This window comes from Serinus canaria, chromosome 17, assembly GCF_022539315.1.
Source record: "Serinus canaria isolate serCan28SL12 chromosome 17, serCan2020, whole genome shotgun sequence".
In the NCBI taxonomy this organism is placed as follows: domain Eukaryota; kingdom Metazoa; phylum Chordata; class Aves; order Passeriformes; family Fringillidae; genus Serinus; species Serinus canaria.
Window position 1 is genome coordinate 4,795,948 of NC_066330.1, and position 27,853 is coordinate 4,823,800.

Genomic DNA, 27,853 nt, shown 5'->3' on the forward strand with positions numbered 1-27,853 from the left:
AAGCTGGGAAAATAACATATTATTTTCCCAGCTGTGATGTCAGAGCTTGTCACACTTGCTGGCTTGGCAGCAGAGTGGGCTGGGCATGCCTGGACGTCCCCAAATGGCCACTTGGCCTGACTGTCCCATAGGGGCTACTAAAATGTGCCCCTTTTTGGTGGCAGCTCTGCTTTTGCTCCCCAAACCCGCTGGGAAGCCCCAAATTCCTGCTGCTGGGCTGGGGCTGCCCAGCTCCCTGCTGGGTACCACAGGAAGAGCCGTGCTCGGTGCAGCCCAGCTCCAGGGAGCATCTCTGCTCCTCTCCTGGGGACCTCCCATGTGGGGATGTCCCAAACCATGTCCTTCCCCAGCCTCAGCAGTGCTGAGCTCCAGCACACCCTGAGTGTTTGCACTATTGAAATCCAGTCCTTTCCTCTTTCCTTTCCCTCTGCTGCCACCACAGCTCCGGGCTTCCCTCGGGGAGCCCCCCAGCCAGGTGTGAGCATCGGGACCACAGGGACCTGCATCTCTCCAGGCATTTGAGAGAGAGATGCCCTGCCCAGCCTGGACCCAGCACTCCTTTCCTCCTCACCTCCTGCAACACCACCAGAGGATATTCCCTGCATTTTTGTCTTTCCTGAGTCTGCTTTTTAAAACTCACCAAAACGCTGCAGAAAGGATGGAGCCCCCTTGACCCTTAAGCACCCAGCTCACCCCTGCAGTCCCTGGAATACCTCTCTGAGAGGTATTCCCACCTTCCCCACAAGGTACCACCAACCCCCCACGTCCTTCGCAGCCACTTAATCCATCACAAATTCACAAAGCCGGGCTGGGGGAAGCGCTGGCCCGGAGGAGCAAACAAACGAGGCAGGAATAAAGCAATAAAGCCCGGCTCTCAATGCCGGACCCCGCGCGTGGCTGGGGTTTATTTCTTTCCCCACTTCTCCTCCGATGGACAAACCTCTTTTTTTACCCCCTCCCAGATTGCATTTCACTTGCAGCCCCGTAACAAAGCCGTCACCTCCGCCGCCGCTCCGCTCCAGGGAGACGAGTTACAATTACCAATTGCCACCACAATTAGTGCTACTTCTTGGAGAAATTAGAAAGGGGAGCGGGAGGCTCGCGTGCGATTGATTGCTATTCATCCTGCTTTACGGTGACCTTGCTCTGGAGACGATGATATTCCTTCAGCCTGGAAACCGGGATTTGAAAAAAAAAAAAAAATTAATTGTAAATTAACAGTGAGAACACACATTTCCTTTCAATTAATTTAAGCAGAATGAGGGGGCGTGAAGAGCAGGCGTTTGTTAAGGCCTGTACAGTTTAATTATTTTTTTTTCCCCCCCACGAGATAATGTAATTAATCTTAGAGGAGTCGGGGGGACACGGAGCATCGGGGAGAACAAAGCAGTTAACAGGAAAGGAAAAATTAAGAGCTCATTATGTAAATGCGGCTTGTTTTACAGCCCTGGAGTTGGGAGGGGGCTGAGAAATAAGTAAAATAACGAGGCTGGCTGTGCTGGGGAAGGCTGCAATTAAACAGGGCTGGTACTGGCGGGGCTGGTGGCACCCCACCGCTCAGGGGGAGCTTGCAAAGGGGGTTCACCCCCAGAGCCTGAGTGAGGACAGGGGGGAGCCCCGGGGTGCTGGGGAGGGTCCAACTGGACCCCGCAGACCTGAGGGAGTTGATGTTGATGAAGCCGGTGGCGTCGGCGGGCTCGTAGTCCCCTTGCACGTTCATGCTGTGGAGAGAAGGGCACTGTCACTGCCCTGGGACTCCCAGGGGAACCAGGGCTGCCCTTTGGCAAGGGAGAAGGTGTGGGGGAGCCCAGAGCTGGCTGCTCTCCCCTCTCATCCACTGGTGGCTGCGGGGGGCTCTGGTCAGGGTCCCTGCCCATCCCTGGGGAAGGGGCACAGGGCTCAGCCATGGCCAGGCTGCACGGGCCCTGCCAGGGACACAGCCCCAAAATTCCCTCCTTGGTCATTCACGTCCATCATCATCCTTCCATCCTCAATCTTCCTCCCCTGGCACTGCCCAGGGATGTTCACCCTGTCCCAGAGCAATCCTCCAGGTTTGGGATCCTGGGCAGGAGACACTGACCCAGGCACAAACAGGACTCCAGGCAGGAAGGGACAGCCCCACACTGGTGTGGGGGTTTATGGACCTGACAGTGATTCCTCGGTGCAACACTGAGCACATCCCCTTTCCCAAGGCAGCAGCCACCCACTGAATCCCAGCTCCAACACTTTCCTACATCCCCAAAACACACGGCTCATTTCCCAGAAACCACAAACCTTAAAGCAGGAAGTGGAGGGAAATAAAGAAGAAAAAAAAAGAAAAAAAAAAAAGAGTTTACAACGATTTTACCTCCCCTGACGGGCTACAGAAAAACCTCTGTGCTTTTATTTTTGCTCATTCGAGTGGTTCTGACCTGCTCTATAATTACGTTACTTTCTACCTACTGTGCAGAGGCATTTCCACACAGCTCTGCCTCTCACAGCTTTCTCTCGGGTTCCTGTGACGCCGTCACTCAAAGGCTTTCAAACCAGCGATGTAGAAATCAAAAAGAAAAGGAAAATGGTTGGAGACGCAGGGAGAATAAGTGCCCCTGCTTTTCTCTCCCTCTCTCTTTTTCCTCCGTCCCACCCCCCTCCATCCTCCTTTTTTTTCTTCCCTCTTTTTTTTTTCTTTTTTTTTATTTTAATACTTTATTCATTTAATCTCTCCAAGTGAGAGTGCAAAGCATAATGAAGGGTTGGGACGGATTATTAGGAGCTGTTGATTTTGAGGGGGAGGGAAGGGGGGAAAAAAAGCCAGAGAAGAGAAAGAGAGAAGATAATTTGACTCCGACTGATCTAAACTCATTCGGGTGTATTTATGGCTTATAAAGTGTTTAGAGAGATTGAAAGGAGTTGAGGGAGGGCTGAGGGGGGAGCGAGCAAGCGAGAAAACAACACGAAGAAAAAGGGAGAAGCCAGAGGGGAAAAAAACCAATATTGACTTGAAACATGGCTCATGCTTCAGCTGGATGCTGGGCTGGGCCCATGGTGTCACCTGTGCCACTGGGGATGGGATGGGATGGGATGGGGATGGGATGGGGATGGGATGGGGATGGGATGGGGATGGGATGGGGATGGGATGGGGATGGGATGGGGTGACCACTGTCACCACTCCTGCCCACCCTGCCCCACTCACCTCACCAGCTCCTCGTTGTAGAGGGACCGTGGGGACTCCCTGCCCAGGATGTAGACGTGGCCCTTGAAGACAGAGAGGCGCACGGTGCCCACCACGGGCTCCTGCGAGCGCCCGATGCACTCCCGCAGGAACTCACACTCAGGGCTGTGCCAGAAGCCTGAGGACACGAGATGGGGTCAACAAGAGGCTTGGGGAAGGCCAGGGGGGCCCCGGATTCCAGGTGATACCCCAGGGCAGCCTAGGGTGGTCCCCAGGTTAAGCCTTACAAGGCAGAGCCTGGGTAATTTCCAGAGGAAGGGATGTGACTGCAGGACTGGGTGAGGAAATGAGATGCTGGGACACACAGGATGAGCCATGAGGGATGGAGAACTCAGGTGTTTCCCTTCTCCTTGGTGGCCCTCAGGATGGCAGAAGAGGATGGAACAAACTAGAAACAGGCCATGGGGCCATCCTTGTTCCAGCTCTGCTGGGCAGGGGTGATCATGCAAATGAAAAGGTTTGTTAAGTAGATAAGAAATTGCCACTCAAACACCACTGTCTTGGGAAGGCCAGGTGGAGACAGGCAGATGGACAGAAATGGGGGGGGATCAGCCCCCAGCCCCCCAAGAAAGGGATAAGCCATTCTCCCCTGGGATGGGCAGAGTAGGGGTCTGCCCAAAGAGCCAACATGAGCCTGTGGACTGTGCTCAGGGGGATGCAGCCCCACAGGAGCACCTCAGCCCCCAGCAGCTCTGGGAAGGGAAACCCCCTCAGCACTGGGGGTCCCAGTGGGGCTGTCACCCCAGCTGCTCCCATTCCCATCCCAGAGGGATGCAGAGCAGAGTGCTCCCCCCAGCTCACACAGCCTGGGCTGTGCTTTGGGGCACAGGAGTCTCAGCAGCCCCAGGTGGGCTCTCCACCTTCCCAGCCCCCCAAGGTCAGCGAGGCTCAGCTTGTCCCTGCTGCCTCTCTGGGGAAGTTTGACTTGTCCCCACTGTGATCCCAGCACGAGGAGCTGGTGGCACACAGGGAAGCAGTGCTGGCACCCCAGAAAACTCCATCCAAGCCCGGCCAGCCTCCTCCTGCCGGCTCCAGGGGGGACAGCAGCCCCTGGCAGCCCAAATGCCCTGAGCCGAAGCCCAGGCTGGGTGTTGGGGTGATGTGCAGTCACACCCTGGCCCCCAAAACACCTCCTGGGGGAGTGGCTGGTGGCACTGCAGGTGCATGGAGGGGCCGTGCCCTGCCTGCCACCCCCACACCCCTCCTGTCCCTAAGCAGGGTTATTAACCAGGGAGTCCTGGGAGACCCAGAATAAAGCCTGGGAGATGTAGAAGGAGATAGAGGTGGAGAAAGAAAGAGCCCATTCACTGCCCCCCAGTCATGGCCTGGTTTTATCTCTCCCATCTCACACCGGTGCCCTCTCACCTTTCCCTTCCCAGCTGGGCTCTGGGGCCGAAACCATTAAAGAAACAAATATTTTCTTTTGTCGTTTGGCCTCAGCAGCCCCTGAGCAGGGCTGTATCCTGCAGCCTTGTCCCCGGGGTCTGTGTGGCCCTGCTCCAAGGCACAGCACCGTGGTCCTGCACCCCTCACCACCAAACCCACCTGCCTGAACTGACCCCCCTCAACTGCCCCACCCCAGCATGGCAGGGGGGTTTGGGGATCCCTTCCCTAAAATCAGCACTGCCACGCCAGTAGCAACCCCAGCTCCAGGAAAATACACTCCTTTTTTTTGGTACCCACCCTCCAAGTACAACTCTTCAAATAGCAGGCTTGATGTAAAAATCCCTGTAAAAATAAACCCCAGACACACTAAAATAATAACCAGCTGCTTAAATCCTGACTCTGACAGCTCCAGGTGGGAGGAAGCATCCCCCCCTCCCGACCCCCCACTGCAGACACTGGAAGCGATCCCCCTTAATGACCTTCCCACCATCCTGCCCTAATCACGGCGCAGGCAGGGGGACAATGGCATTTCCGCACCTGGGAAGGAGGGAACTGCCTTCAAAGCCGCCCCTCCACAATGGGATCAATAGGAACAGGGGGAAGATAAACACTAATTCTCCTAAAAACGGGACTAGCTGCAATAATGAGGTGTTAAAGGAAGGTGAGCTTGAAAGCCTGGCCTCGGGCACGGGGACCCACGGGTGCTTCTTGCACCCTGCTGGGGTTGTTCCTTGGATTCAGGATTGGCTGGCAGGGAAGTCTAGGACCAAGCTGGGAATCTCTGGGGATTCAACACGTGGAGCCAGGGAAACCAGCAGCCCCTGCCTGGCAGACATGGGGAGGGAAAATTTAAATCATGATTCCCTGAGTGGCTTTTTAACCTGGTGGCTGCACAACAAGCCAGTGGTTAGGAATAAACAGACAAACAGGTTTAAGCCTGAACTACCAAAAAAAAAAAAAAAGTCAAAAGAAAGACAGACCAGGTCAAAGTCTAATAAAAATGGCCAGAGGCAAGAGTGACGCTGGAGAATGAATGAGGGCAGGGGCTGTGATCCAAGAGGAAGGTGACAAAGGCTCCCCCAGCCCCTGTCAGGGCCCTAAAATGTGATTTAAGCAGCAAAGGGGCTCAGGCATTAAATGCCAGTTGCTGAGGAAGATGCAAGAGGGAATGTCCTTGGAGGGGAACATGACAAGCACTGGCACAGAAGCTGCAGGGGAGAAAAGCCTGACCCAGTCCTACTGATCTGCTGCTGCCCAAAGCCTGAGCTCCCTAAATCAGGTTATTTCAGAGAATCTTCCCATTGAAAACCACACAGGAATCATCCCAGACCTGAAAAGCGATGGGAGAAGGAGCTGGGAGGCTGAGAAATCAGGACCTGTGAGTGACAAATGTCTGGCCATGGGGCAGGAATCTCCTGGAGTGGGGTCTCCAGGGGCGACAGCTCTGAGCCGAGCACCCAGGCGTGGGCAGTGGGTGTTGAGCCTGCCTAGGGCATTCTGGGCTAATCCTACTTCCTTCAGCTTAGCTCCAGAGCCTGGGCCGGGTGGATCCGTGGAGCAGCCCCCAGGGCAGGGCTGGTTCTCCTCCCGGGGTGTCAGGACAGGGAGCTGCTCCTGTGGCACAGGGGAAACTCTGAGCTGTGACCCCCTCCAAACTCAGCCCGCGGTCTGGGGCTGTGGCTGCCGCACAGGAGGGAGGACACAGGGCTTCACTGCTGTCCTTCACTGCCGGGTGAGCCACTCTCCCCTTGTTCCTCATGGCTCCCAGCCCTCTCCAGTCAGCGCCGTCCTGTCCCAGAGCGAGAGCCCCAACCCGCAGTGCCCCTGTGTGGGCTGTGCACCACATAGCACAGCCAGGACCCTCCATCCTCCAGAGAGAGTCCCCTCTGCCACACTGCCAGAGCACAGGGACAGCTCTCCAGCTCCAAATGCCATGGCAGGGTTTGAAGTTTAAAGTTTGGGTGCCCCCTGTCCCAGTGGGCATGAGGCAAAGACAGAGGTGGAAGGGGTTGGAGGTGAGAGCTGGGGAAAGGTGACACGAGAGGGGACAAAAGGATGGTGAATTATATCCAAATGTGATGGTTGGGATGAAGTGGTGGCACTGGGCTGGGAGAGATCCCATGAGCAAGCCCACGTGGAATATGACATTGCCTCCCAAAGAGGCACAGAGCTCCTTGGGCAGGAATGCAGGCACAGTGTGGGGTTTTGCTCAGCCCAAACCCACCTTTCTCCCCAGGAGCAGCCTCAAAACCCCCACCTTGATTTTGCCACCAATGGGACCTGCAAGCTCCAGCAGCAAGGATGAGGAGGAAGGCTGGGAGGGTGCTGCTGTGGCAGGACTGGACTGCACCTACCGTTGTACACCAGCTCTGAGAATTTCAAGGAGAGCCCCTGCTTGATTTTCCTCACTTCCCGGTCCATGGTGAAGGCCTCGATATCTAAATGTGCATGGTATAGGATCGTTCCTGCTGGGGTCTCATAGATACCTAGCCATTTTTCCAGGCAGGGGGAAAAGCAGAAAAAGAGAGAGAAACGAATGAGACCAAAACTGTCAGTAAATGACAAAAAATAATGACTTGGCTGACAGAAGGAGCCGTGGTCGAGCGCATTCAGTCTCAGCTCGCTGTAAAATGCATCTGTCATTATATTCATGCTGGGGCCGAGACAGTCCACTCCGCACCTTGCGGAGAAAATTTCTAGATTCCCCTCTTTGAAGAGGCACTCTGACGAGGCTAAATGACAGGGTTTGGGAACCGATCCCCCCCACCCATCCGTGCCCAACGGTCTGCAGCTGAAAACCTGTAATTAGCAGAACGAGCGGGGCACAGGCATGGGGAGCGCGGGGCCCGCAGTGCCCTCCTCTCCCCGCGGCTGCCGAGAGGCAACGAGGCTACCTGGGGGCTGCCAGGGCAACCTCCTTGGGGCTGGCAGCGCCCCCCCTGTCCCTCCCTGCTGTCCCCCCATCGCACAAGGCCTGGGGATGGAGGATGTTTAATTATTTTGGTGTGCTGCTCCTTTGTTCTAGCCGTTCAAGGCTTGTTTTGTGCGGGGTGTTTAAATACGAGCGCGGCCAGGCGGTTCTCCCGTCCGTGGGGGATGCAGGTGGAAATGCTGTGGGGAAATGCTGAGCTGGTCTGGCAGTGAGTACGTGATGGGGAAGGCTGTGAGCTGTCCACAGCCAGGGCTGCTCCAGCAGCGTGTCCCTGTCCCCTGCCTGCCTGCAGCAATGGTCCCTTCCCAGTGCTGGGTATCTGCTGTGGTGCAGTCATGGGAGTGGCAAAGGGCACAAAGTCCCACTGAAGGGGATGTGTCCCCAACCAGCCGCAGCCCCAAGAGAGGCTGAGGGGAGCCCACAGGGCTCAGAGCTTCACCAGGCTCTGCTCTCTCAGTGCCCTGGAGAGTGACACAGGCTCACATCCTGTGCCAGTGTGGCCACAGTCCCACAGACACAACAGGAGCCACAAGGGCAGCAGCCCAGGGCTCTTCCATCACCTCATCCCAAGCAGTGCCCATGATTTCAGCATCGTACAGGATGAGAGTCTGTCTGTCCCAAAGGAGAACCAACCCCTCCTCTCCACCCATCCCAGTGATGGTGCAGCCCAGTCTCTGGGGCAGCTCAGGTGCCCACCAAACATCCATTCCCTCAGGATGTGGGAGCAGACAGCCAAATTAACACCAAACCCCAGCTGTCCCCACGGGCTCAGCAGTGACAGGGAGGTGCTCTGTGACCCCTCCAGCCCCGAATGTGGAGCTGAGCCCATCACTAACACAATTAATATAATCACAATTAATATTCCCTCTCCTTCCCCATAGGGGCTGTAAAAGCCAGTTTGGGCTGAAGGTTTGGGTACATGCCTTGACCCCCACCTCCTGCCACTCTGGGGGTGTTGGGAGACAGGACCAGAGCGTGTCAGCTGGGGCAGAGGGGAGGGCAGCTGACAACCACTCTCCAGCCTCTGCCGAGGAGACAAGAGACACCTTCAAAGTGACACTCCACAATCTCCAAGTGTCTATTTTCCTCTCCCCATGTTTACAGGAAAAAGACAGAGGTGTCAGCACTGCAGCCCAACGATGCTTCAATCACCCCATAATTACTGCTAAGGAAGGGGGGACCGGAGCAGGGGGGACATGGAGGGAGGCAGCGAAGGAGACAGCTGCCTCTACTTAAAATTTTCTAATTTGTAACCTCGGCTGTCACTTCACCTCCATCCGAGCAATTCCGCTGTGCTGAGTGCAGGCTGTCACTCCCGACGTCATCCCTGGGACAGGAAGGGATGTGCTGCCTTCCCGAGGGGAAGGGCAGGGTGGTGCTGTGCCCACGGGAAAATGCTGCCCAAATTTCCATCCTTGCTCCGGGGCTGAGGCTGAGCCATCAGGCCGAGTTTGGCCTGGTAGGTGCTCATTGCAGGGAAGGGCTTTTCCACTCTCCTCATCCATCAGCTCAGCTCATCCAGAGGAGGAAAAATGAAGGAGCCAAGGGGAGGAAAAGCTCCAGCCACCAGCAGCACTCGGCTTTTGGCAGCAGCCATCCCCCTCCTTCCCTCTTCCTCCCCACTGATTTCATTTACTTCACTTAATTAGCCCCCCTTTGGAGTTAAAAAGATAATTTGATAATGAGGATGTGAGCGGGAGGCAGAGGCAGGGCCGTGCCCCCCAGCCCAGCCGTGCCCCCCGACCCTGGCACCCTGTAATTAGCCACCTCCTGCCACTAAAACAAACAGGGCAAACCCCAGTTAATTGGGCTTGAAAGGTTCCGTGTGCCCCTCGCCCATTAGGCCTTAATGAAGTCCAATTAGGAGCTTAGTAAAAATCAATGCAAATGAATTTTTCCTCTTCTCTGACTTCCTGGGACTGGGAGATGAGGAAGAGGAGGCGCCTTCACTGCCACCTCCACCACAAGGAAGGCTCTGGCCATGCTGCTGCCCGTGCCTCAGTTTCCCCTGCAGAACCCCAAACCTGTGGGGCAACCTCACCCTGCTGGGGTTTAAAGGATTGTCTCCTCCAAGCCCAGTTCCCATCTCCTACACTACTGATCCTAAATCCATTTGGGGTCCAAAACGCTCCAGGCAGCGGTGGGGTCACACCCTGAGCTCCAAAACCCTGGAGGAGAGCAGGTGCCCACAGCCCCCTCCTGTTCTGGCCTGTTCCCATCCCACTCTCCCTCTCTCCTGCAGAGCACGTTTAGGGGAGGTTTCTCTCCATCCCAAAAAGCCAACCAGGGGCAGGATCCTGCTCAAAGCAAAGGGGGAGGCTTCCCCAAGGTCTCATCCCCACGGGGAGCCACCCCAGGGTCTCCTCCCTGCAGGGCTGGCCCAGACCCCCCGGTCCCCCGGCGCAGGAGCGCGCAGCGATCGCTCGGCGGTGTCACACAGGAGACAGACGTGACAGTTAAATGGGGTTTGGAGAAATTATTAAATGCTGGAAGGGTCACTAGAGCATGTCAGTGGCTCTTAAAAAAAATAAAGTAGATTTTGACAAATTACTCAGCATTTTGAATGCAAATGCACAGGCTGGCGAGTGCGGGTCGGGGTTTTTTCCTTGCTTCTTTTGGGTTTAATTTGATTATTCAAACTCAGATCAAATAATTTGGGTTTTTTTTCTTGCCCTGTGGTGGGGAGGAACACTGCAGGCTTAGTCTTCCCAAAATATTTGCTGTTGTCCTTCACAGAGGGCAAGTTTAAAGAAAGGAAGCATCTAATAAAGTATTAATGAGATTTAAAACAAAAGAGTTGGAACAAGGAGTTGGGAAATGATGCTGAACCACCTCCTTACTTAGTTTTGCCTAGGGCAGCTTGCTGCCTCCAGAGGTTTCCATTGAAATTGATCCCAATGGAAGATCAATATTAGGAGACATGGACTCAAAAATATGTGGATAAATCAAATATTTTCTTTTTAAAAAAAAAAAAAAAATCAAAGCAGTAATTTGCATCAGCTTCCTGTGGTTTGCACAGGTATTGGAGAGTCTGGCACCATCCAGGACCTTCCATGAGCATATCCCCACAAAAGCTAGAGCCTGGTGTGTTTGCTGTGGGGACAGGTCTCACCTGGGGGCACTGGGACCCCCAGGCTGGTGCCAGCAGTGGCAGCTGCTGTCATTAGAGAGCAGCAAGGAGTCCCTGTCATGGGGAAATCTCTGCCAAAGCTGATGGGCAGGGAAAGGCTGAGGGCTGCTGGTGTGACCTGAGCAAGAGCTCCCCAGGATTACTGAGCACCCACCATGGCTTTCCCATATTTTTGTCTTTTCAGGGCAGTGCTCTCACCTCTGGACTTCATCCCAACGAAGCGGTTCTCCACGATGTCGATGCGCCCAACCCCGTGCTTGCCCCTGTGAGGAGAAGGGAGGTTGCAGCAGTCCCAGCCCCACAGGTGGGTCAGGGGGGTGGACAATGGGGAAAAACCCCAAATGACAGCAGGGCAGCCTCTGGGCAGCACTACTGACCAGCAGCAGGGACAAGGATAAGGCAGGTGACAAGGAAATGGATTTTTCTCTCCACCAGTCTCTCACTTGTCACTGGGACCACCAGTACTGCAGGCAGCCATGGAACTTTGGCCACTGGGGAAGAAACTGGGCAAGGAGACAGGGCATGGCACAGCTGTATTCCCAAAGAACTTTTCGGAAAAAAAACACTTATTAACCATTTAAAAAGTGAACGAAGTGGAGAAGTTCATTCCCATTCACCACCAGGAGGATAAAGGCACAGAGGAGGATGGCCAGGGACCGGGTGGCACTTAGGAGGAGTGGGTGCCCTTGTGGGTGCCCTCATGGGTGCTGCTGTATTTTTGGGAAAACTCCTGCTGTATTTTTGGGAAAACTCTGTGCCAGCAGCAGCAGAAACCAGGCATGAGGTGGCACATGGAAAGAAAACCCCAGAGGAGCTGCTGCTGTAGAGACAGGAATAGGAAAGGGCAATGAACCTGGCCAGCAGGTCTCCATTCCCCCAAAAAGTCAACTCTCCACACAAAAAGGACACTGAGCCCTCTCAGGGAGACAGGGAAAGGCAAGATGTGAGAGCAGAGGGTCCAGGACTGAGCTAGTAAAGGGTGCCCTGCAGTGGGCAGGGCAGCTGGGGCACACAGGCAGCCCAGAGAATGCTCAGAGGACTTTTTAACCCTCCTCAGGCCCAGTGAGCAAAACCCCGAGGTATTTATACCCTTGTGCTCCTGGCCTTGGTGCCCAGCTCTGCTTGCTGGCATTTATGGCACAGCTGGCACCATGGCTGGCCACCATCCCTGGGCTCACCAGGACGTGTCTGCTGTGAGCATCCTGCTCCCACCCCTGCGCTGGGTGCCCTGGGGACGCTGCCCTTGTCCCCTCTGCTGGCCGGACAGGGTGGCACTCACGCGATGTCGTTCAGGTACACAAAGAGCTCCAGCGCCGAGGAACGAGTGGCTCCGTCCCCAGTGTTGGTGACCTTCACTGGGACACCTGCAGAGGCGGGGAGAGAGGATGGGCAGGATCAGCCAGTGTCAGGATCCCCCCGGAACATCATCCCGTGGGCGTTAAATAGATGTGACAGATATGAACTCTAAATAACTTCTTAAAAAGGCATATCCAAGCTGGTGCGAGGGGGAGGCGAGGGGAGGGGGACCCACCTCGGGAGAGGAGCGAAATAAATAAATAAAAAAGGCCATAAAAACGTCACCCCCTCCTTTTCCTCTCTCTCCTCCCTCTCTTTTTTTTTAGGGCCTGTGAAATTGCAACCAGGCCCTTAACTAATTGAATTTCACGCTCCGCAATTGTCTTACGGCGCAGCACCTTCTGTCCCACCAGCCCTTGCCGGGGAGGGGGGACAGAGTGACAAATGTGTGCCCCCCCCTCCTCCCCTCTCCAGCATGGGGGGGTGTCTGGGGGGGACCCCCACCCCGGGGCACGGCTGCTCGCACACGCACGCACACGCACCCCGCTGCGGGGTGCTCCCCGCCATGAATTAATTATTGCACCTTTTCTTTCTTTCCCCCCTCCTTCATTTTTGGGTTTTTTTTTTCTTTTTTTTAAGGGCACCGGGCAGGAGCAAAGCAGAGCGGGGTGGTGGTGGTGATGGTTGGGGGGGGGGATGCTGAATAGAAAGAGGCATTTTTCTTTAGCGGTGTGAAATGAGCAATAAATGTATTAGGAAGCTGACAAGGGGGCTGCGGAGCCCACAAAGAAAAGCGGTGCGGAGTTGGAGGCTAATCCCCCCTCCATCTGCCCTCCTCATTACCATTTAACGCACTATCAGTTGCCAATCAGCCTCAATGCCTCCCTTTCTAGTCTTTATTATATAGGCGCCCGCAAGAGCCCTGTCTAGTGACGGGGGCTGTCAGCTCCCCCCCACTGCCCCCCCCTTAAACCCCCTATTTTCCAGGGGTTTATAAACTCAGTTGTAAATTGCTATTAAATGTAAACTCGCGGCAATAATGAACCTTAAGCTGCTTCTCGGCGTGGGCCCCCCCACCCCGCGCCCTCCCCTCGCCCCGGCTCTTTCTCTCCTCATCCTCCGCCGGGATATTGGCCGGGGTCCGCTCGGCGAAGAGCCGACGTTGTCGGGGCTGTTGTTGCTGAAAGCTGCTTAGCCTTTGAAATAGTTAATAATTAGATTAAAACTTCAAATAAATTAACTAGGGGCTGAATGGGCTGCCGGGAGGGGGGGCTGCTCCTTGCCGGGGGAACATTATAATGGAGCAGGGAGGCTGGCGGTGGGGAGGGGGTGTCCCCTCTCAGCAGGGTCTCCCCCCAGCCTGTGCCGGGCTCGCCACTGCTGCCAGGATGGGTGGTGGCACAGGGATGGCCGTGGCTGGCAGAGGGGGAGATGTTGCCCAGTGTCCTGCTCAGTGCTGTCTGGGCCTGCCGTGTGTCCCCAGGTATGCAATGGAGCATCCCTGTCTCCTTCGTGATGGCATCACCAGCCAAATCCTGCTGAGCAGCTCCCCAGCTGTTACCTGGCCAGCATCACCTGCATGCCCTCAGAGCCACTTGCAGGAGAGGGGATCCTGTGCCCACTGTGCCCTGATGGCAGGTGAGGAAGCTCAAGAGCCCTTTCCACTCTCGGGGGGCCCAGAAAGCCCCTGAGATCTGAACAGACCCTCTGCACACCTCAAAGGGCCCTGGTGTGCTGCAGGCACCATCCTCAGCCCCAGTGTCAGAGTCAGGGCCACCCATCTGCCCAGGAGTCCCAGTCCCAGCTGGGAAGTGGGGCCTGGGGGCCCAGGGACAAGGGTCTGGCAGCAAGGAGGCTCTTACCCCTCTCAAACTCAATCTCCAGCACATCTGGGGTGTCAGGAGAGTTGGCTGGATCACAGGTCTTGGTGTAGAGCCCGGGAGGAGCCTGGTTCTGCAGGGAGAGGGAGAGAAGAGGGACAGTCAGTGGCATTGCCATGGCCAACACTGCTGGCAGCCCCAACCCCGAGTGCATCCCCCATCCCAAAGCTCATACCATCCCAGGGGGGTATCCCCCATCCCAAAGCACATCTCCCATCCCAGGGGGGTATCCCCCATCCCAAAGCACATCTCCCATCCCAGGGGGGTATCCCCCATCCCAAAGCACATCTCCCATCCCAGGGGGGTATCCCCCATCCCAAAGCATATCCCCATCCCAAAGGTGCATCCCCCATCCCAAAGCACAGGACGAGCACGGCACCGACGCTTACCGAGGGCCCCGGGAACAAAGGGGTTGGCAGAATCAGCCAATTTTTCCCCTCAACTTGATCTCATCTTTTCCTCCAACGCCCCCACAGCTGGAGGCGGGATGGCTGAGGAGAAGCAAGTCAGGCAGGGAAAAGCAGGACGCTGGCAGCGAGCGGGCGGGCCCCGCACGTCCCCACACCGCGGCCGGGCTCATTCGGCACTGACCGAAAAAACTGATGAGGAGGCCTGACCCCAGCAGGTGCTCCCAGCACACCGGCTCTTTCATGGTGTCCCCGGGGTTAATACACACGGGGGAAAATAGAGCAGCAAAGCAAAAACCCATTTCAGAGCACATCAACCTTTATGTATATTTTTTTTTTTTTTCCTCTCTGAGATTTATAGGGAAGAGGCATCTTATCTCCATCAGAGCCAGGCCAGCGGAGGCTCGGGTGCCGATGGTGAATTGCTGCAATTGAAGTGCGTGCCAGAAGGGGAGGGGGGGGAGGGGGGGGGTGGGAAATGTAATATAAAAAAGCTTTCCGTCCCGGAGAACAAATGCTTTGCAATTTCACATGGCCCCTCAGCACTCACCCATGATGCGACTGCACAGGATGACCCCAAAATACTTTCAAATCTGTGTTTGTAAACTCCTGCCTCCAGAGGGACTCCCCACCCAGCCACAGCTCCAGGAGGTGGAGGGGGAATGGAGGCACAGAGCAGCCAAGGCAATGCAGCACCATGGAGAGTCAAGCACCCTTTTAAAGGTGGCAAACTGGCATTTCCACACCAAACCCAGCCGGACAGAGCTGGAGCTCTGGGTATCTCTGGGCAGGGAGGCCCTGCCTGCACCCAACCACCCAATGCCTGTCCCACGCTCTCCCTGTTCCTCTTTTCCTTTTTTAAGCACAATTCTGCTCACTTAATCAAATAATGAAAGAGTTTGGGATGGAATGGACATTTAAATGTCAATTTTCCTCCCTTCCCTTGCATTCCATCAAGGAAAAAAATGATAAGGCATAAAGCAAGTTAGGGGGAAAAAAGCCCCAAATAACCCAACCAAAAGTGATTGCTTTAAAAAAATTTAAGCTTTTTAAATGGAAAAGTAATTTCTCTATGGCAGAAGTTTTCATCTAAAATTTTTCCAGACTGGCAACAAGAATTTTAGCAAAAACTTCTATTTATTTTTGTCCAAATGCATTTATATTTGCTGAACTACTGCCAGCACCTGAGGGAGCCCCACAGAGCTGCAAGGGATCCCCACCCCACCCTCCACACTGCGGGGGACCTCTTGCCTCACCCCAAACCTCGGGGTGCACATCCCAACACCAGTCCTGGGAATACAGACAGAGCTACCCGAGCACTCACTGCAGCAAACCCCTCCTCAGTTCCCACTTAATGTCATTTTTGTCCCTTTCCCTCGTTTTCAGGGACGGGCACTGGCAGGCAGGCACATCTCCCCCGTGCACCCACGCACAGATTACACGGGCTGTGGATTTCAATTTTACATCGTCTGGCCTTTCCTAGCCCTGATCACACTTATTAACTAGATGAACCTGTGAGAGATGATGAAAAACTTTGAGTTCAAAAGGAAAAGGTGGAGGAGGGTGGGAGAAAAAAGACCGGAAAGTATTAAAAACTCTTTACTAAACATTGGAAGTCAAAGTCAGGTAGTTTCCAATTTTCCGAGCCAACTATGAAAACCCCTATTAAATAAAATAACTAAATAGAAATAAAAGTGACATTTGGCTTGCATTCCATCATTACGGTGTGAGTCTGTCCTCTTTTTATTCTCTCTCCTAAAAGCACAGTTCAAATGACAAATAGTTTGTTGCAGTGTATCAATGCCTTCTATTTATCCCTCCCTGCAGGGGGGCTAGTCCTGCAATGTCATCTTTAAAGGGAAGAGAGGGAAAAAAAGGGGGGAAAAAAAGGGGGAAAAAAAGGGAAGAGTGTGTGGAAAGTGAGAGAGGGAGGGGGGAAGAAAGAAGCAAGAAAAACGGGGCAAGAAGAGAAGAAATTGGAAGCAAATGGTCCATGAAGTAAACCATGATGCAGAGCTATCGATGCCGCAAATGGTTTATTCATCCGGCTGATATTGTTGTGCCCGGGACTGAATGAACTCTTTCAGAGTGCCATATGAAGTTAAAGCAAGTAAATTTCTATCTTTCTCCACATTAGCTGCCTCATTGCCCTTCAATCGGGCCTCACAGAGGCAGAAAATAGCTCAACCATCTGCTTTCAAATCCCTGCGTTTGGCAGGTCCCGGGGGTTTGGGGAGGGGAGCCCGCCGTGCCTGGCACCCTAGATCTTGCCAGGGCCACCTTGTGCCCAGCACCCCTTCGCGGGCTGGGCAGGGGACAGCAGCGACAGGGACAGCAGTGACACCGCGCTCCAGGAAGCCACCCCCAGCACTGTCACAGGGTGAGGTGCCCGAGCAGGGGATGCTCCGGATGGGGTCAGGGCACTGCTCAGCCCCGTTTGGGAAGGGAAGGGGCTCGGCAGAGCTGGGGAGAGCGGGACAGAGGAGAGGCGCTGGGCGCGGCGGGCTGGCTCGGGACGGGAGCGGGTCAGGCCCGTGCCACCTTCAGCTAAAGCCGTGAACGCCCATCCCTGTGCCAACCACTCTCCGCGGGGCGAGACCCCACGGGAACCCGGCTCTGACCCACAGGCACCCCTCTGGAGGGCACCAGAGGAGGAACGGGACCCCTCCCCATCTTCACCTTCCTCTTCCTCCCACCCCGCCGCAGGCACGCGTCAGCCCCGCTGCGGGAGCCGGCTGCGGGCACGGAGCTCCAGCGACTCCGCTCCCTCTGCGCCTGCCTTCCCCTCCTCTCCCCGGGCTGTCTAATTAGGCCTGATGGATAGTTTAAATAGATAGTTTAAATAGCGGCCCGGCCGGTGACCCGCTGGAGCGTGAACGGCGCAGGCGGCGCCGGCAGGATCGCGGGCACGGCTCGCAGCGGCCGGAGATGTGGCGCTGTCACCGGCGGAGCCCTGCCCCAGGTCCCTGCTGGTGGCCAGAGCTGGTGGCCCCATGGGCTCCCACAGGATCTCCAACACCACCACCCACCCAACGGGAGGTTTTACCCCGCACCCCCATGGGAGCGGGATGGCAAAGCGAGGAGCGCCGGGCGAGAAGCAGGGGACACCCCGAACCTCTGCCACCCGCCACCAGCTCTGACTGTCACCAGCACCGCGTCTAACTGCTCCTTTAAGGCTGCCCGCGACACTGTCCCCTCCGGTGTCACCCTGAGACAGTCCCTTCCCCTATTCAAGCTGGCGGCAATGAACGTGCCGGGGGCGGCGGCGGAGCCTCCCCGCACACACGGGCGGCCCCGCCGTGAAATTTCCAATTAGGCTGCAAAGACACGAGACGCCCCCGGCCCCGTGGCTGCCGTGATCGATTACCTTGGGGTTCTCCAGGATCCCGGCTTCGTAGCTGCAGCAGGCAGGGAAGGAGAGAGGGGTCACTGCAGCACCTGTAACTTGCAACCCCAAAATCCACTGGGATGAGATCCCCGCTCCCACCCACCCCATGAGGATGGACATAAGTACACAGAGTATTTTAGCAGCAACCCTGAAAGGAGAGCTGGGCTAAGGAGAGTCCAGGAGAGGAATGCTGCCACGTGGAATGTGGACAACTAGAGAGAAAGGGGGGATGGAGGATTTGGTGTCACTCCTGGTCAGCATGTGGTGGGGCAGCAGGGGCAATGGATGTGCAAAGGATTGCTCTGGACATGTGGGTTGGAGGAGACTGGGGCTCCAGATCCCAGGTATTCACCTCACAGAAGCTCCCCACCTGCCCAGCTCCTCACCTGATGTGCATTAGGTTCTCATCCATGCTCCAGGGTGTCTGAGGTGTCACAGGCACTGGGATCCCATGTTTCTGCCAAGAAAGGGACAGTGGGGGTAAGCCAGCCCTCATTGGTGTTGGCTCCCAGCAGGATCAGCCCCAAAAGCACAAAGGCACAAACCATGACCAGCAGGGCAGCACAGAGTGAGGTGCACTCCCACGTCCCTGACCCATCAGCTCCCACCACAAGGGCCACCTCAACAGGGACATCAGGGACACAGTGTGGCTGGGTGGGGGGAGAACAGCCATCCCAGCCCTGCCACAGGCTGAGGAGGGGCCCCAGATCACCCAGTGAACCCCAGAGATGGGGACACCAGCACAGATGATGTCTGCTTTTCCCAGCTCCAGGGCCAGGATGGTGCAATGATGCTCTCAGGTGTGTGGTGGGATTGTTGGGGTGTTCTTTGCAGGGCCACGAGCTGAACTCAATGACCCAGTGGGTCCCTTGCAACTCAAGGTGTTCCATGATTCTGTGATTCCCCCAGCCAGGCTTCTCAGCAAGGGGAGGTGACACCAGGATCTGAGTCCCCAAACCCACAGGAAGCTCTAGAACCTACAGAGGACAAATGCTCTGTCAGGAGGGGACAGCAGCACATCCTCACAGCCTCGTGCAAACCCATGGGGAAGCAGGCACAGCCCAAGCAGGCTCAGTGCCCAGGGCACCTCAAGCACACTGTGCCCAGGGACGTGTGGCCCCACAGCAGCTGCCTGGCCAGCAGGACGTGCAGCACCAAGCCCAGCTCCCTAACGAGGTCACCAGCGTGCCATTTATCCACTGACAGTTCAATGGGGGAAATTGCCTGTGAAAAGGAGGTGAATACGTGGGGGAATTAGCGGGAGAGGTGACGGCAGCAGGCTGAAACTGGAGCCAGGGGGATATCACCCACCCTCCAGGGACACTGAGTCACAATGTGCTGGCTGTGGGGTGGCCATGGGAAGACAGGGATGGGGACAGTGGCTCCCACTGAGCCTTGATGTGTCTGTACAGCCCGGGCACTGCTGGGCAGCTCTGGCACTTCAGTGTCACCACAGCAGGGACTCAGTGAAGAGCTCAGCTGGGGACAGAGGAGAAGAGGCTGAGGGGACATTTCTTGTTTTGCCAGGAACAGGGGAAGGAAATGCTCATGGTTGCTGCATCACAGTCCTCAAACCATCACCTGAGGTGGGAACAAGATTCTGGGATCTCCTAATGTTGTAGAGGGACTGACTCAGGCCTGCTCCTGGGGGGATGTGGCCTCAGGGTCATGGGTTCTGATTTGCTGCTTCCCCACCACAATTCCAGCATAGGGCCTGCTGAGACACCCCATTATCCAATCTAGATCTTCTCCAGCACAACTTAAGGCCATTTCCTCTGTATTTGTGAGAGGAGACCCAGCACTGGCACACCCACCTCACCTGGGGTGTACAAATCCATCTTCCAGACCTGAATGAGCAGTGATCTTGAGCTGGCTTGTGCCCTCAGCCAGCCCTCTCCTGGCAGCTGGGGAAGCCAGTGCTCCCCGACCCATCCTCACCCCATTTCAAAGAGGATCCTCCAAGTCCAGACCAAATATCTACAGAGCCAAGGCAGCCTTTGCAGGGTGCCAGGACCAAAGAGGGATTTTGTTCCCAGCTTCACCTGTTCTGCACCTGTGGCCAGGCTATTCCTGGAGCAGCACCCAGGAGAGTTTGGCTGTTCTCATGAAGGTGTGTGGGAATGAAGGAGCCACTGGCACAGATTTGCTGCCAGAGCAAGGCTGGCTTCAGCCCCTGGGCAGCAAACCCATGGAAAGAGCTGTGCCACAGTGAAACAGAGACTCACTTTCCCTGGAGCCCCAAACATAATCATTTTCCAATTCCCCCAGCACCAAGGTGAGCACACAGCTGTGCTCAAAGGACCTGGCCATGCATCTGCCTCTCCTCAGGATGAGAAAGAAGAGAAACCACCTTTTTTTTGGTAACAGATAACCAAAGACTGAAAAGTACTTAAACCCTCACCCCACAACCTTTTGCTCTTGGAGTGGGGCCCCAACCCATTTCATTTCCCTTTCCCCCGCCTTCCCAAACAAACAAAACAATCCCCACAACCAAACAAAACCCCCAACCCCAAAACACATGTTCCATTTTCCATACAATAAAACCGTGGCGCTCTTAATAACTCCCCTATTTGACAATTTGTTTGGCAACATATGGAAAGCTCTCGTAAACTCTCCCCTTCATAATACAGCAGCAGATGGCAAACACAATCCTCAACACACCACGCTCTCCTGGCAGCCCTAATGGGCTCAGAGGGCTCCTCACCCCACGCCACATCCCTCCAGCTCCACACCTTTCCTTCCCTGAGATTACCCAGGCAGCCTCGGTGGCAGCTATTTAAAAACTGAAGCAATTTTCTGGTTTATGCACAGAGCTGACTTTTCCCTTTTGATTGATTGAGCTGAGTTGTCAAGCATTTCCATGAAGTCACTAAAAAAGAAAGGTACCCTGGTGGGCACATAAAAACCTGATGCAAAACTTCTAATATGTTTTATTGTAACCTGTACTTCAAAAAGGAAGGGACAACAAAGGTGAATGTATTTGCTTTGTCTGTTACAAAAGTCAGGGAGCTGGGACCCGTTTCCTTGGAAAGAGGGTTACAATTAATAGCCAGGTAATTATGGGGCTTTTAGAAAGGAAGGAGAAAAAGAAATAGAGGAAAGGGGGGTGGGGGAAACTCTGACCAGGAGGCTCCTGAGTGGTGCTGCAGGGATGTAGTGCAGGGTGTGCTGCTGTCACCTGCCAAGTCTGGTAAGCACCCTGTGGTGACCCCGAGCATCCCATGGTCACTCCAAGAATCCCATGGCTACCCTGAGCTTTCACAGCCACTCTGAGCACCTTTTGCTGCCCTGGGCATCTTGTGGCTACCCCACACCAGCTCCTACCTTGGCATAATCCATCAGCTCACGGCGTCCAGGAAAGCGCTGGTAAAACTCAGGCAGCCTCCACGGTGCAACAACCTGGCAGGAGGGCAGGAGCAGGAGATGAGAAGCCTCCTGCCCTCTTGTAGCCCCTGGGCCCCCTCTGCCCCTGGGAGCCAAGACCCACAGGGTGCTGCTCCCCCAGCTGAAATTTAATCTCCCAGCACAAGGTGGGAGTAAACCAAACCCCAACCCTAACCAGGCACTGAATGCAAAGGGAAACAGGCAGCATCGATTATCCAGCAGCTGCCTTGGTACTGTCTCCTCTGTGGCCTCGTGGTGTTTGGGGTAAAAATAGGTCAATTAAGGATCATTACAGCCCCCTGAAATGCCAAAACGTCGCAGAGTGCAGCTGGTGGCTTGTTAAAGTGAGGCAGGGCCGTTTGCATCGGTGTTAAAACAGAATTCCCAGCAGCTGCAGAGGGCCAGGAGCCTGGCACTGGGGAGGCAGGGGATGGTTTTGGGTGCCTTACCTTGATCTTGGGACACAGGGCATAGCAGCTGAGCTCAAACCGAACCTGGTCATTGCCCTGAAACAGGGAAGGGAGGTTCTGAGGGGTTACCCCAGCCCAGGGTGTGACCACACACAAACACATACACACACACACACACACACACACACTGCTTGGCTCCAGTCACAGCTCCCCTGGTGGTGTTGGAAACCACCTTGGACACAGAGGGCAAGGATCCTCTGCCCCAATTTTGGAACCCAAACCACCTTTCCTATAGCTCCTGATGTGTGTTCAAACCAGATTTGGGTATTTTTTCCCCCAAAGACATCAAAGGACAAAGAAGGAAGAGGGCAAGGTGGGGGTAAGACAACACTGAGCAGAGGGATGCAGAAACTCATAATTAAATAGCTCCAAACCTCCCTTTACCTTAATTGTCCCTTGCTGATTAGATCCCACTAATGAGTCCAGGTATCTGGGAAGGAGCAAGGAGCAGCAGGAAGGCTGGGAATTACGGGCACTTCCAAGGGAATAGCACTCACTGAAACCTATTTTCCACCCTCACCGAGGGGTGTAAGGACCCCCACTTCCCTGCCGGGGGCCTGCAGGATACATTTACACCGGGCTGGGCATTCCCACAGGACTATTACACACATCCAGCAGAGCACTCATGTCCCTCCCGGCCCGGGGCTCGTCCATCTGCTCGGCAGCGGGCTCTCTGCAGATGGTCCCATTTAGGGCTCCGCAGCCGGCTCGGGTTACCGGCAGTCAGTCAGTCCCTGTCCGTGCCCGCGGCTTAATGGCTTGGGGAGTGCAGCCACCGAGGGTGCCCCTGCCAGCAGGGATGGCTGGTGGTACCTGGGGGCAGAGGGGACACCGTGGCCTTGGGGGTGTGTTAATCCAGGGCATCTCTGAGCCGGAGATTTCAAGCAAAGCGTGCTGGGGATGGATAGGATGGACAGAAAGGGGTGCAGGGACCCGATTGCAGCAGGAGAGAGAGCAATTCTGGTCATGTGTCCCCCCAGCTGCCCCTCTGCCCCATCTCCTGGGTGCTGGCAAGTCCCTCTGCAGTCTCCTGGCTGCATTGAACATCCTCTTTCTAGCACGGTCCCCACCGTGGGGACCGCCACACCCATTGCGATCCCCCCGGGGACCCTAAGGGATCCCCGGGGACCCTAAGGACCTGGCCTTAGCCCAAGGCAGGGGGTGTAGGAAGAGGAGAAGGCGGCACCCGGCAGGTCCTGGGCTCACCCTCTGAGCCCTCACCTGCCCCAGGTGTCCCAGCCCCGGACGGGGCAGCTGCTGGAGGTGCCGGGGGTGACCCACGGTCACGTCTCGCAGGTCCCACGTCCCCACTACGGTCCCCGAGGGAGATTCCCCCTCTCCAGGACCGGGCTGGCCCCGAGCATCCCTTTTCCACGGTCTCTGGCTGCCTCTAGCGGCAAAATGTCCTCCCTGCGGCCAGCGAGGACGGGGACAGGAACAACCCAGATAGGGACCGTCACAACCGGGATAGGGACAGGAACGGGGACAGGGACCGGCACAACCGGGATAGGGACAGGAATGGGGACAGGGACAGGAACAACCGGGATAGGGACAGGAATGGGGACAGGGACAGGAACAACCGGCATAGGGAGCGGCACAGCCGGGATAGGGACAGGAACAGGGACCAGGAGAGCCAGAATTGGGGACAAGAGTAGGGACAGAGCCTGGGACAGTCAGGCCAATTCCAGGTCGCCCAATTCCACGCCGGGTTGTGCTGGCTCAGTCTCAGCCGGCTCCTGGCCCGGGCAGCCTCAGCATTTTGAAATCCTTGCGGACCCAGAGCTCTGACTCCAGCCTTCCCAACAGCGAGACGGAACCGAAATTGGGCACAGAAATCCCAGAAGCGAGGGGGAAGTGTTGAAACACGGCTGAGTTTTGCACAGTCCGCCCAAAGCACCCCTCCTGGCACCCCCTGCACACTGAGCAGCTTCCCCATCCGAGCACCTCGAGCCATCCCTGCCCAGTGCCCGTGTCCCCGCTCACCTTGCCCGTGGCCCCGTGGGCGATGTACGGGGCTCGCTCCTGCTGGGCGATGCCCACGAGCCCGCGGGCGATGCAGGGCCGTGCCAGGGCCGTGCCCAGCAGGTACCGATCCTCGTAGAGCGCGTTGGCCTGCACTGCCGGCCAGATGAAGCTCTCCACGAACTCCCTGCTGACGTCCTCGATGTAAACCTGCCAGCAGAGGGACCCTGACGGAAAGGTTGCTGCAGGGGAAACCCACTCCTTTGCAGTTTTAGGAAGAGTGCAAAAAATCTCTTTGCCTCTCTTTTCCTAAACGCTGCTAAAATGCTTTGGGGCAAACCCTCTCGAGAAGGGATTTCCCATTGGCACAATCCCCTCTCTGGGGTAGTGAGACCCCAAAGCTCACCCCCATGGTGGGGAGCAAGGGCAGGGACACTGTTACCTTCTTTGCCCCCAGTGCCAGTGCTTTCTTTCGTGCTGCCTCAAAATCTTCCTTCTGCCCAATGTTAGCCTGGAAAGGAGTGAAAAGAAAAAAAGACTCAGTGTGAAACAAGACCACAAAACCCAGAGCAAGCCCAGTTTGGCACAGGGCATCGTGCGTGGCATGGCAAGTCCATGGTGGCTGGGCTTGAGGACACCCAGGATGGGCAGGAGCGGAGTTCCACCCCTGAGGTGACATCTCAGAGCCATGCCTCCCTCTGCCAGGCCCCTTGGCTCTGCCCTGATTCCCTGCCTTCATTAGCAGAGGGTCATTAGCTGGCAGGGACAAGTTGTGCCACACAGGACTGGCAGCTCAGCAGAGCAGCAGTGAGCTGGGCCATGGTTAACCAGTGTGGGCAGGGTCACACAGCACACACACACGGCAGGACCCCCATTGCTCACCCAAGCCCCCCCAGACCAATGGCCCAGCACCCCCTGCACCCCTAACCCGAGGGACAGCCCAGAGCTCACCAGGTAGGCGATAACATCGTAGCCCTGCTCCTTCAGCCACACCAGGATGCAGGAGGTGTCGAGGCCCCCGCTGTAGGCCAGGACCACTGTGCCCTTGCACTGAGCCATGGTGCTGCCAAAGCAAAGAAAAAAGGGGGTCATGAAGCTCCTGCCCTTACTGCAGCCATCAGCCATGGCATCAGGAAGGATCAGCTGAAGCAAGAGCCCTCCCAGGTTGCAGGGAGCCGGGGCAGGGCTGGGGGCAAGAGGAAAAGCCCCAGCACTGTGACCATGACCAGGTTGTGGCTCTCAGCCAGGGAGGACACCCTGCCTGTGCACCCTGATGTACCTAGACAACAGAGGAGCCAAGGGCACCCTGGAGGGTGGTTTTGCTCTTACTTTTCTCCATGCTGGCAGCCCCAGCACAGCCTGCCCCACGCTCTGCACGTGCCCTGCAATGCTGGGGAGCTCAGGCACAGTGACAGAGGCACAGCCCAGCATGTCCTGCCCGTCTGCAGAGCTGCCACTGGCTCAGCCCCCTATGCCCATCAGGACAGCAATGGCTGCAGGGCTGGGGGGCTTGGCAGCATCCCCTAGAGCCCAGCCCAGCCCCAAGTCTAATTAATGCTTACAGAGCATTTGTTCTAATTGTGCTGCAGTGTTTTCTGCCAGCACCAAACACCTGCATGGGGATTCAGCACCCCTCACCCTCCAGCCAAGGATACCGAGGAATTCAGCCAACAACAGGGGACGGTGAAGGATGCAGCAGCCAGAATCTCAGGGCAGGGCTGGGGCTCCCGGGCAGGAAGGGGCTCTGGACTGTCCCTGCAGTCCCCAGGCCAGGCTGTGAATCCCAGGGCCCCACGAAGAGGCGATGCCAGCTGACCCTTGGCCGGGGGAGGTGGACGTGGAGCCGGCCAAGCTCTGTCCTGAGCAACTTTCACACTGCTGCTGCTGCCAAGTCAGCCCAATCCTGCTCCTGCAGGCCGCTCCGGGCCGTGCCTGCCGCTCGGGGCTGGCCCACCCAGCAGCTCCCCCAGGGATGCGGTGATGCCGGGGTGTGCCCAGCGCCCCGGTGCTGCAGAGCCAGCATCCCACGGGTAAGGCTCGGAGCCAGCCACAGGCAGCTCTGCCTCGCTTCCGCCGGCTCCTTGCTGAGGAACAAAGGGGTCTGGCAGCCCGTACCCTTCCCCGCGGCTCCCCGAGCCTGCCCGTGCCCGTCGGGCTGGCACGCAGGCTGCTCCTGGTGCCCAGGCTTGTGCAAGCAGCATTTCCCTGTGCCAAGCTGGGTCCCTGCCCAGCGAGCTCCAGGCGTCCCTTCCTCAGCGGGGCATTTACAGGAAGGCAGGCGCAGTTCCCAAAACGGCCCAGCCCAACCCTGACGCTGCTCCTGCGGCTCCTTTAGAGACAACTTCCCTCCTTTGGTCCCAAACTCAACCCCGCTGTGACCACCAACATCGCTGTTGAGGTTGCCAGCCTGAGTAAGCACCTCCGAGAGCAGGCACACTCGCTCTCCCAGTGGCCCAGCAGGACGATCGGGAAATGCCTCCAACTTTTGCCTGCTCAGACGCGTCCCAATGTCGCAATGCCCGAGGGGGCTGGGGGCACTTTGTCCTGGAGACGCATCCTGCATCCCAGAAACGGGGTGGGACCAGCAGCGCTGCCAGCTCGGGAAACAGGGTTCGTGCCAAATCTGCCTGCCCAGGAAGGGAGAGCCCCGAAGTTTGAACGTTCGGTGGCAATAAATCAGAGCAAACAAAGCTTGGCGAAGGGAACGCGGCGGGACTTTCTCAGCCCTCATTACTATTCCGTAGCAATTTCCGTGTGAGTTGGGGCAGGGATTTTGCTGCTGGAGAGGCTGGGGCTGCCCTACGCCGTAGGAACACCACGCTTTCAGTTTTAAAACCAAGAAATAAACAGAAAGAGGGAGGGGAACAAAAAGGCTGAAACTTTGGTGAAGAGAGGAACTGTGTTTGCCAGCCAGGCTGCTGCCTGTGGGCTGGGATGGAGCAGGCAGGAGAGGCTGGGACAGGCAGGAGGGGCAAGCACAGGGGCAAAGGCAGACAGGAGAGACAGTGACTGCCTTTCCAGCAGCAGAGGCATGTGCTTACTGGCGCTGGGGTTTTCTTCAGCACCATTCCTCCACCTCCTGAAAGTCCCATCCTGCCCCCAAAATCCTCAGAGCAGAGAGGGCACGAGGAGGTACCGGCTGAGGTCCCAGCTCCCCTCCCTGAGGTGCCCAAGAGGACTCTCAGGGAACTGGAACTCACTTGGAAACTCCCTGCCCACCCCAAACTGAGCTAGGAAGGGCTTGACCGCACCGGGAAGGGGCTGGCACCCCTCTGCCCTGCTCCAGCACCCAGGGGTGGGGGACACCCCTGGGTGGGTGGAAATGGGACAGACACGATGAGGGGACATCCCCCAAGGAAAAACCCCTCTCTCCCCTCTCCCCCCGTGCCGTGCCCGCACTCACGCGCTCCCGGTGTCCTGCTGCCCTCGGTGCTCTGCTCTGGTGCCTGGAGCATCCTCCCCCTCCTGCTGCTCCTTTGTACCGGGCTCAGGCAGGCGGAGCCGCCGCAGGACAGTCCCCCCTTGGGCACCGTCCCGGGAGAGGCCCTGAGCTCCTCCTGCCCCGCAGAACACGAGAAGCTGCCCCTGGGCCGGGATGGAAGCACTGCCCAGCCCCATCTCCTGCATGGCTGCTCTGGGTGCTGCCACAGCTGCCCCCCTGCTCTGACCTCCTCAGCAACCTCCACAGAGCACCCATGGGTGTCATCCCCTCTTGGGACTCCATGGAGCCACTTGCCCCTGAGGAAAATGGGAGCAGAGGAGAAATGGTGCTCTGCAGCACCTGACTTTCCTCCCTGGACCAGCAAGGAGGGGAAGGTTTGATTTATTTGAACCTTCATCAGGAGGCAACGCAGGAGCCAGGGTGGGCAGGAGGGGACAGGGCAGAGGGCTGTCCATGGGGCCAAACTCAGCATTCCCCCCTCACACATCCCCAGAGCACCCCAGACCCACAGCAGGCCTGGCTATGGAGAACAGGAAAGCCTCATCCCAAAGGACAGAGATTTTTAGGGGAATTTCAGACAGGTGCAGCAAGAGCCAGCTCCAGTCACAGGATGTGACCATGAAAGGTGCACAGCCACCATCAGCCTCTATGGCTCAGCCCTGGTGGCTGTGGGCTCGTGTCTCCTGGGGCTAGCAGCCCACATCCCACACCATCAGCTAGGACTGAAACAGTGTTTTGGGAACGGCCTCCATCTTCACCATGTGCAGAGAGGCCACGTCCTGCTCCTGCTGCTTGGGGGGTTTGACACCAGGGCAGGATTGGGCCTTCAGGGGCTGGACGTTGACCTTCTGGCATTGCTACATCCAGACAATCTCCCTTCTATGGCCCAAGGCCAGGCAGGGAGGTGTCCAAGCCTTGGGAATTCTCCCACACACTGAAGGAAGCTGCCTTCTTCAGGCGCA

The 27,853-nt window shown here is 56.6% G+C and overlaps 1 protein-coding gene across 5 annotated transcripts; it reads right to left on the minus strand.

Moving 5' to 3' along the window:
- Nucleotides 1-853: 853 nt before the first annotated feature.
- On the minus strand, nucleotides 854-26,981 carry ASS1 (argininosuccinate synthase 1). Of its 5 annotated transcripts, none has more exons than XM_050981043.1 (15): nucleotides 26,853-26,981; nucleotides 24,401-24,512; nucleotides 23,892-23,960; nucleotides 23,471-23,659; nucleotides 21,467-21,523; nucleotides 20,958-21,032; nucleotides 18,020-18,090; nucleotides 17,613-17,643; nucleotides 13,821-13,911; nucleotides 11,942-12,026; nucleotides 10,861-10,925; nucleotides 6,955-7,086; nucleotides 3,176-3,332; nucleotides 1,656-1,721; nucleotides 854-1,171 (listed from the first exon to the last, which is right to left on the minus strand). In XM_050981043.1, the coding sequence occupies exons 2-15, from the start codon at nucleotides 24,506-24,508 to the stop codon at nucleotides 1,117-1,119; spliced, it is 1,251 nt and encodes a 416-aa protein (XP_050837000.1). In that variant the 5' UTR covers nucleotides 24,509-24,512; nucleotides 26,853-26,981; the 3' UTR covers nucleotides 854-1,116. The 5 variants fall into 5 exon arrangements, with proteins under 5 accessions (XP_050837000.1, XP_018773254.2, XP_018773250.2 ...); XM_018917709.3 differs by lacking the exon at nucleotides 26,853-26,981 and adding an exon at nucleotides 25,869-25,960; XM_018917705.3 differs by lacking the exon at nucleotides 26,853-26,981 and adding an exon at nucleotides 25,565-25,683.
- Between the last annotated feature and the right edge of the window lie 872 nt (nucleotides 26,982-27,853).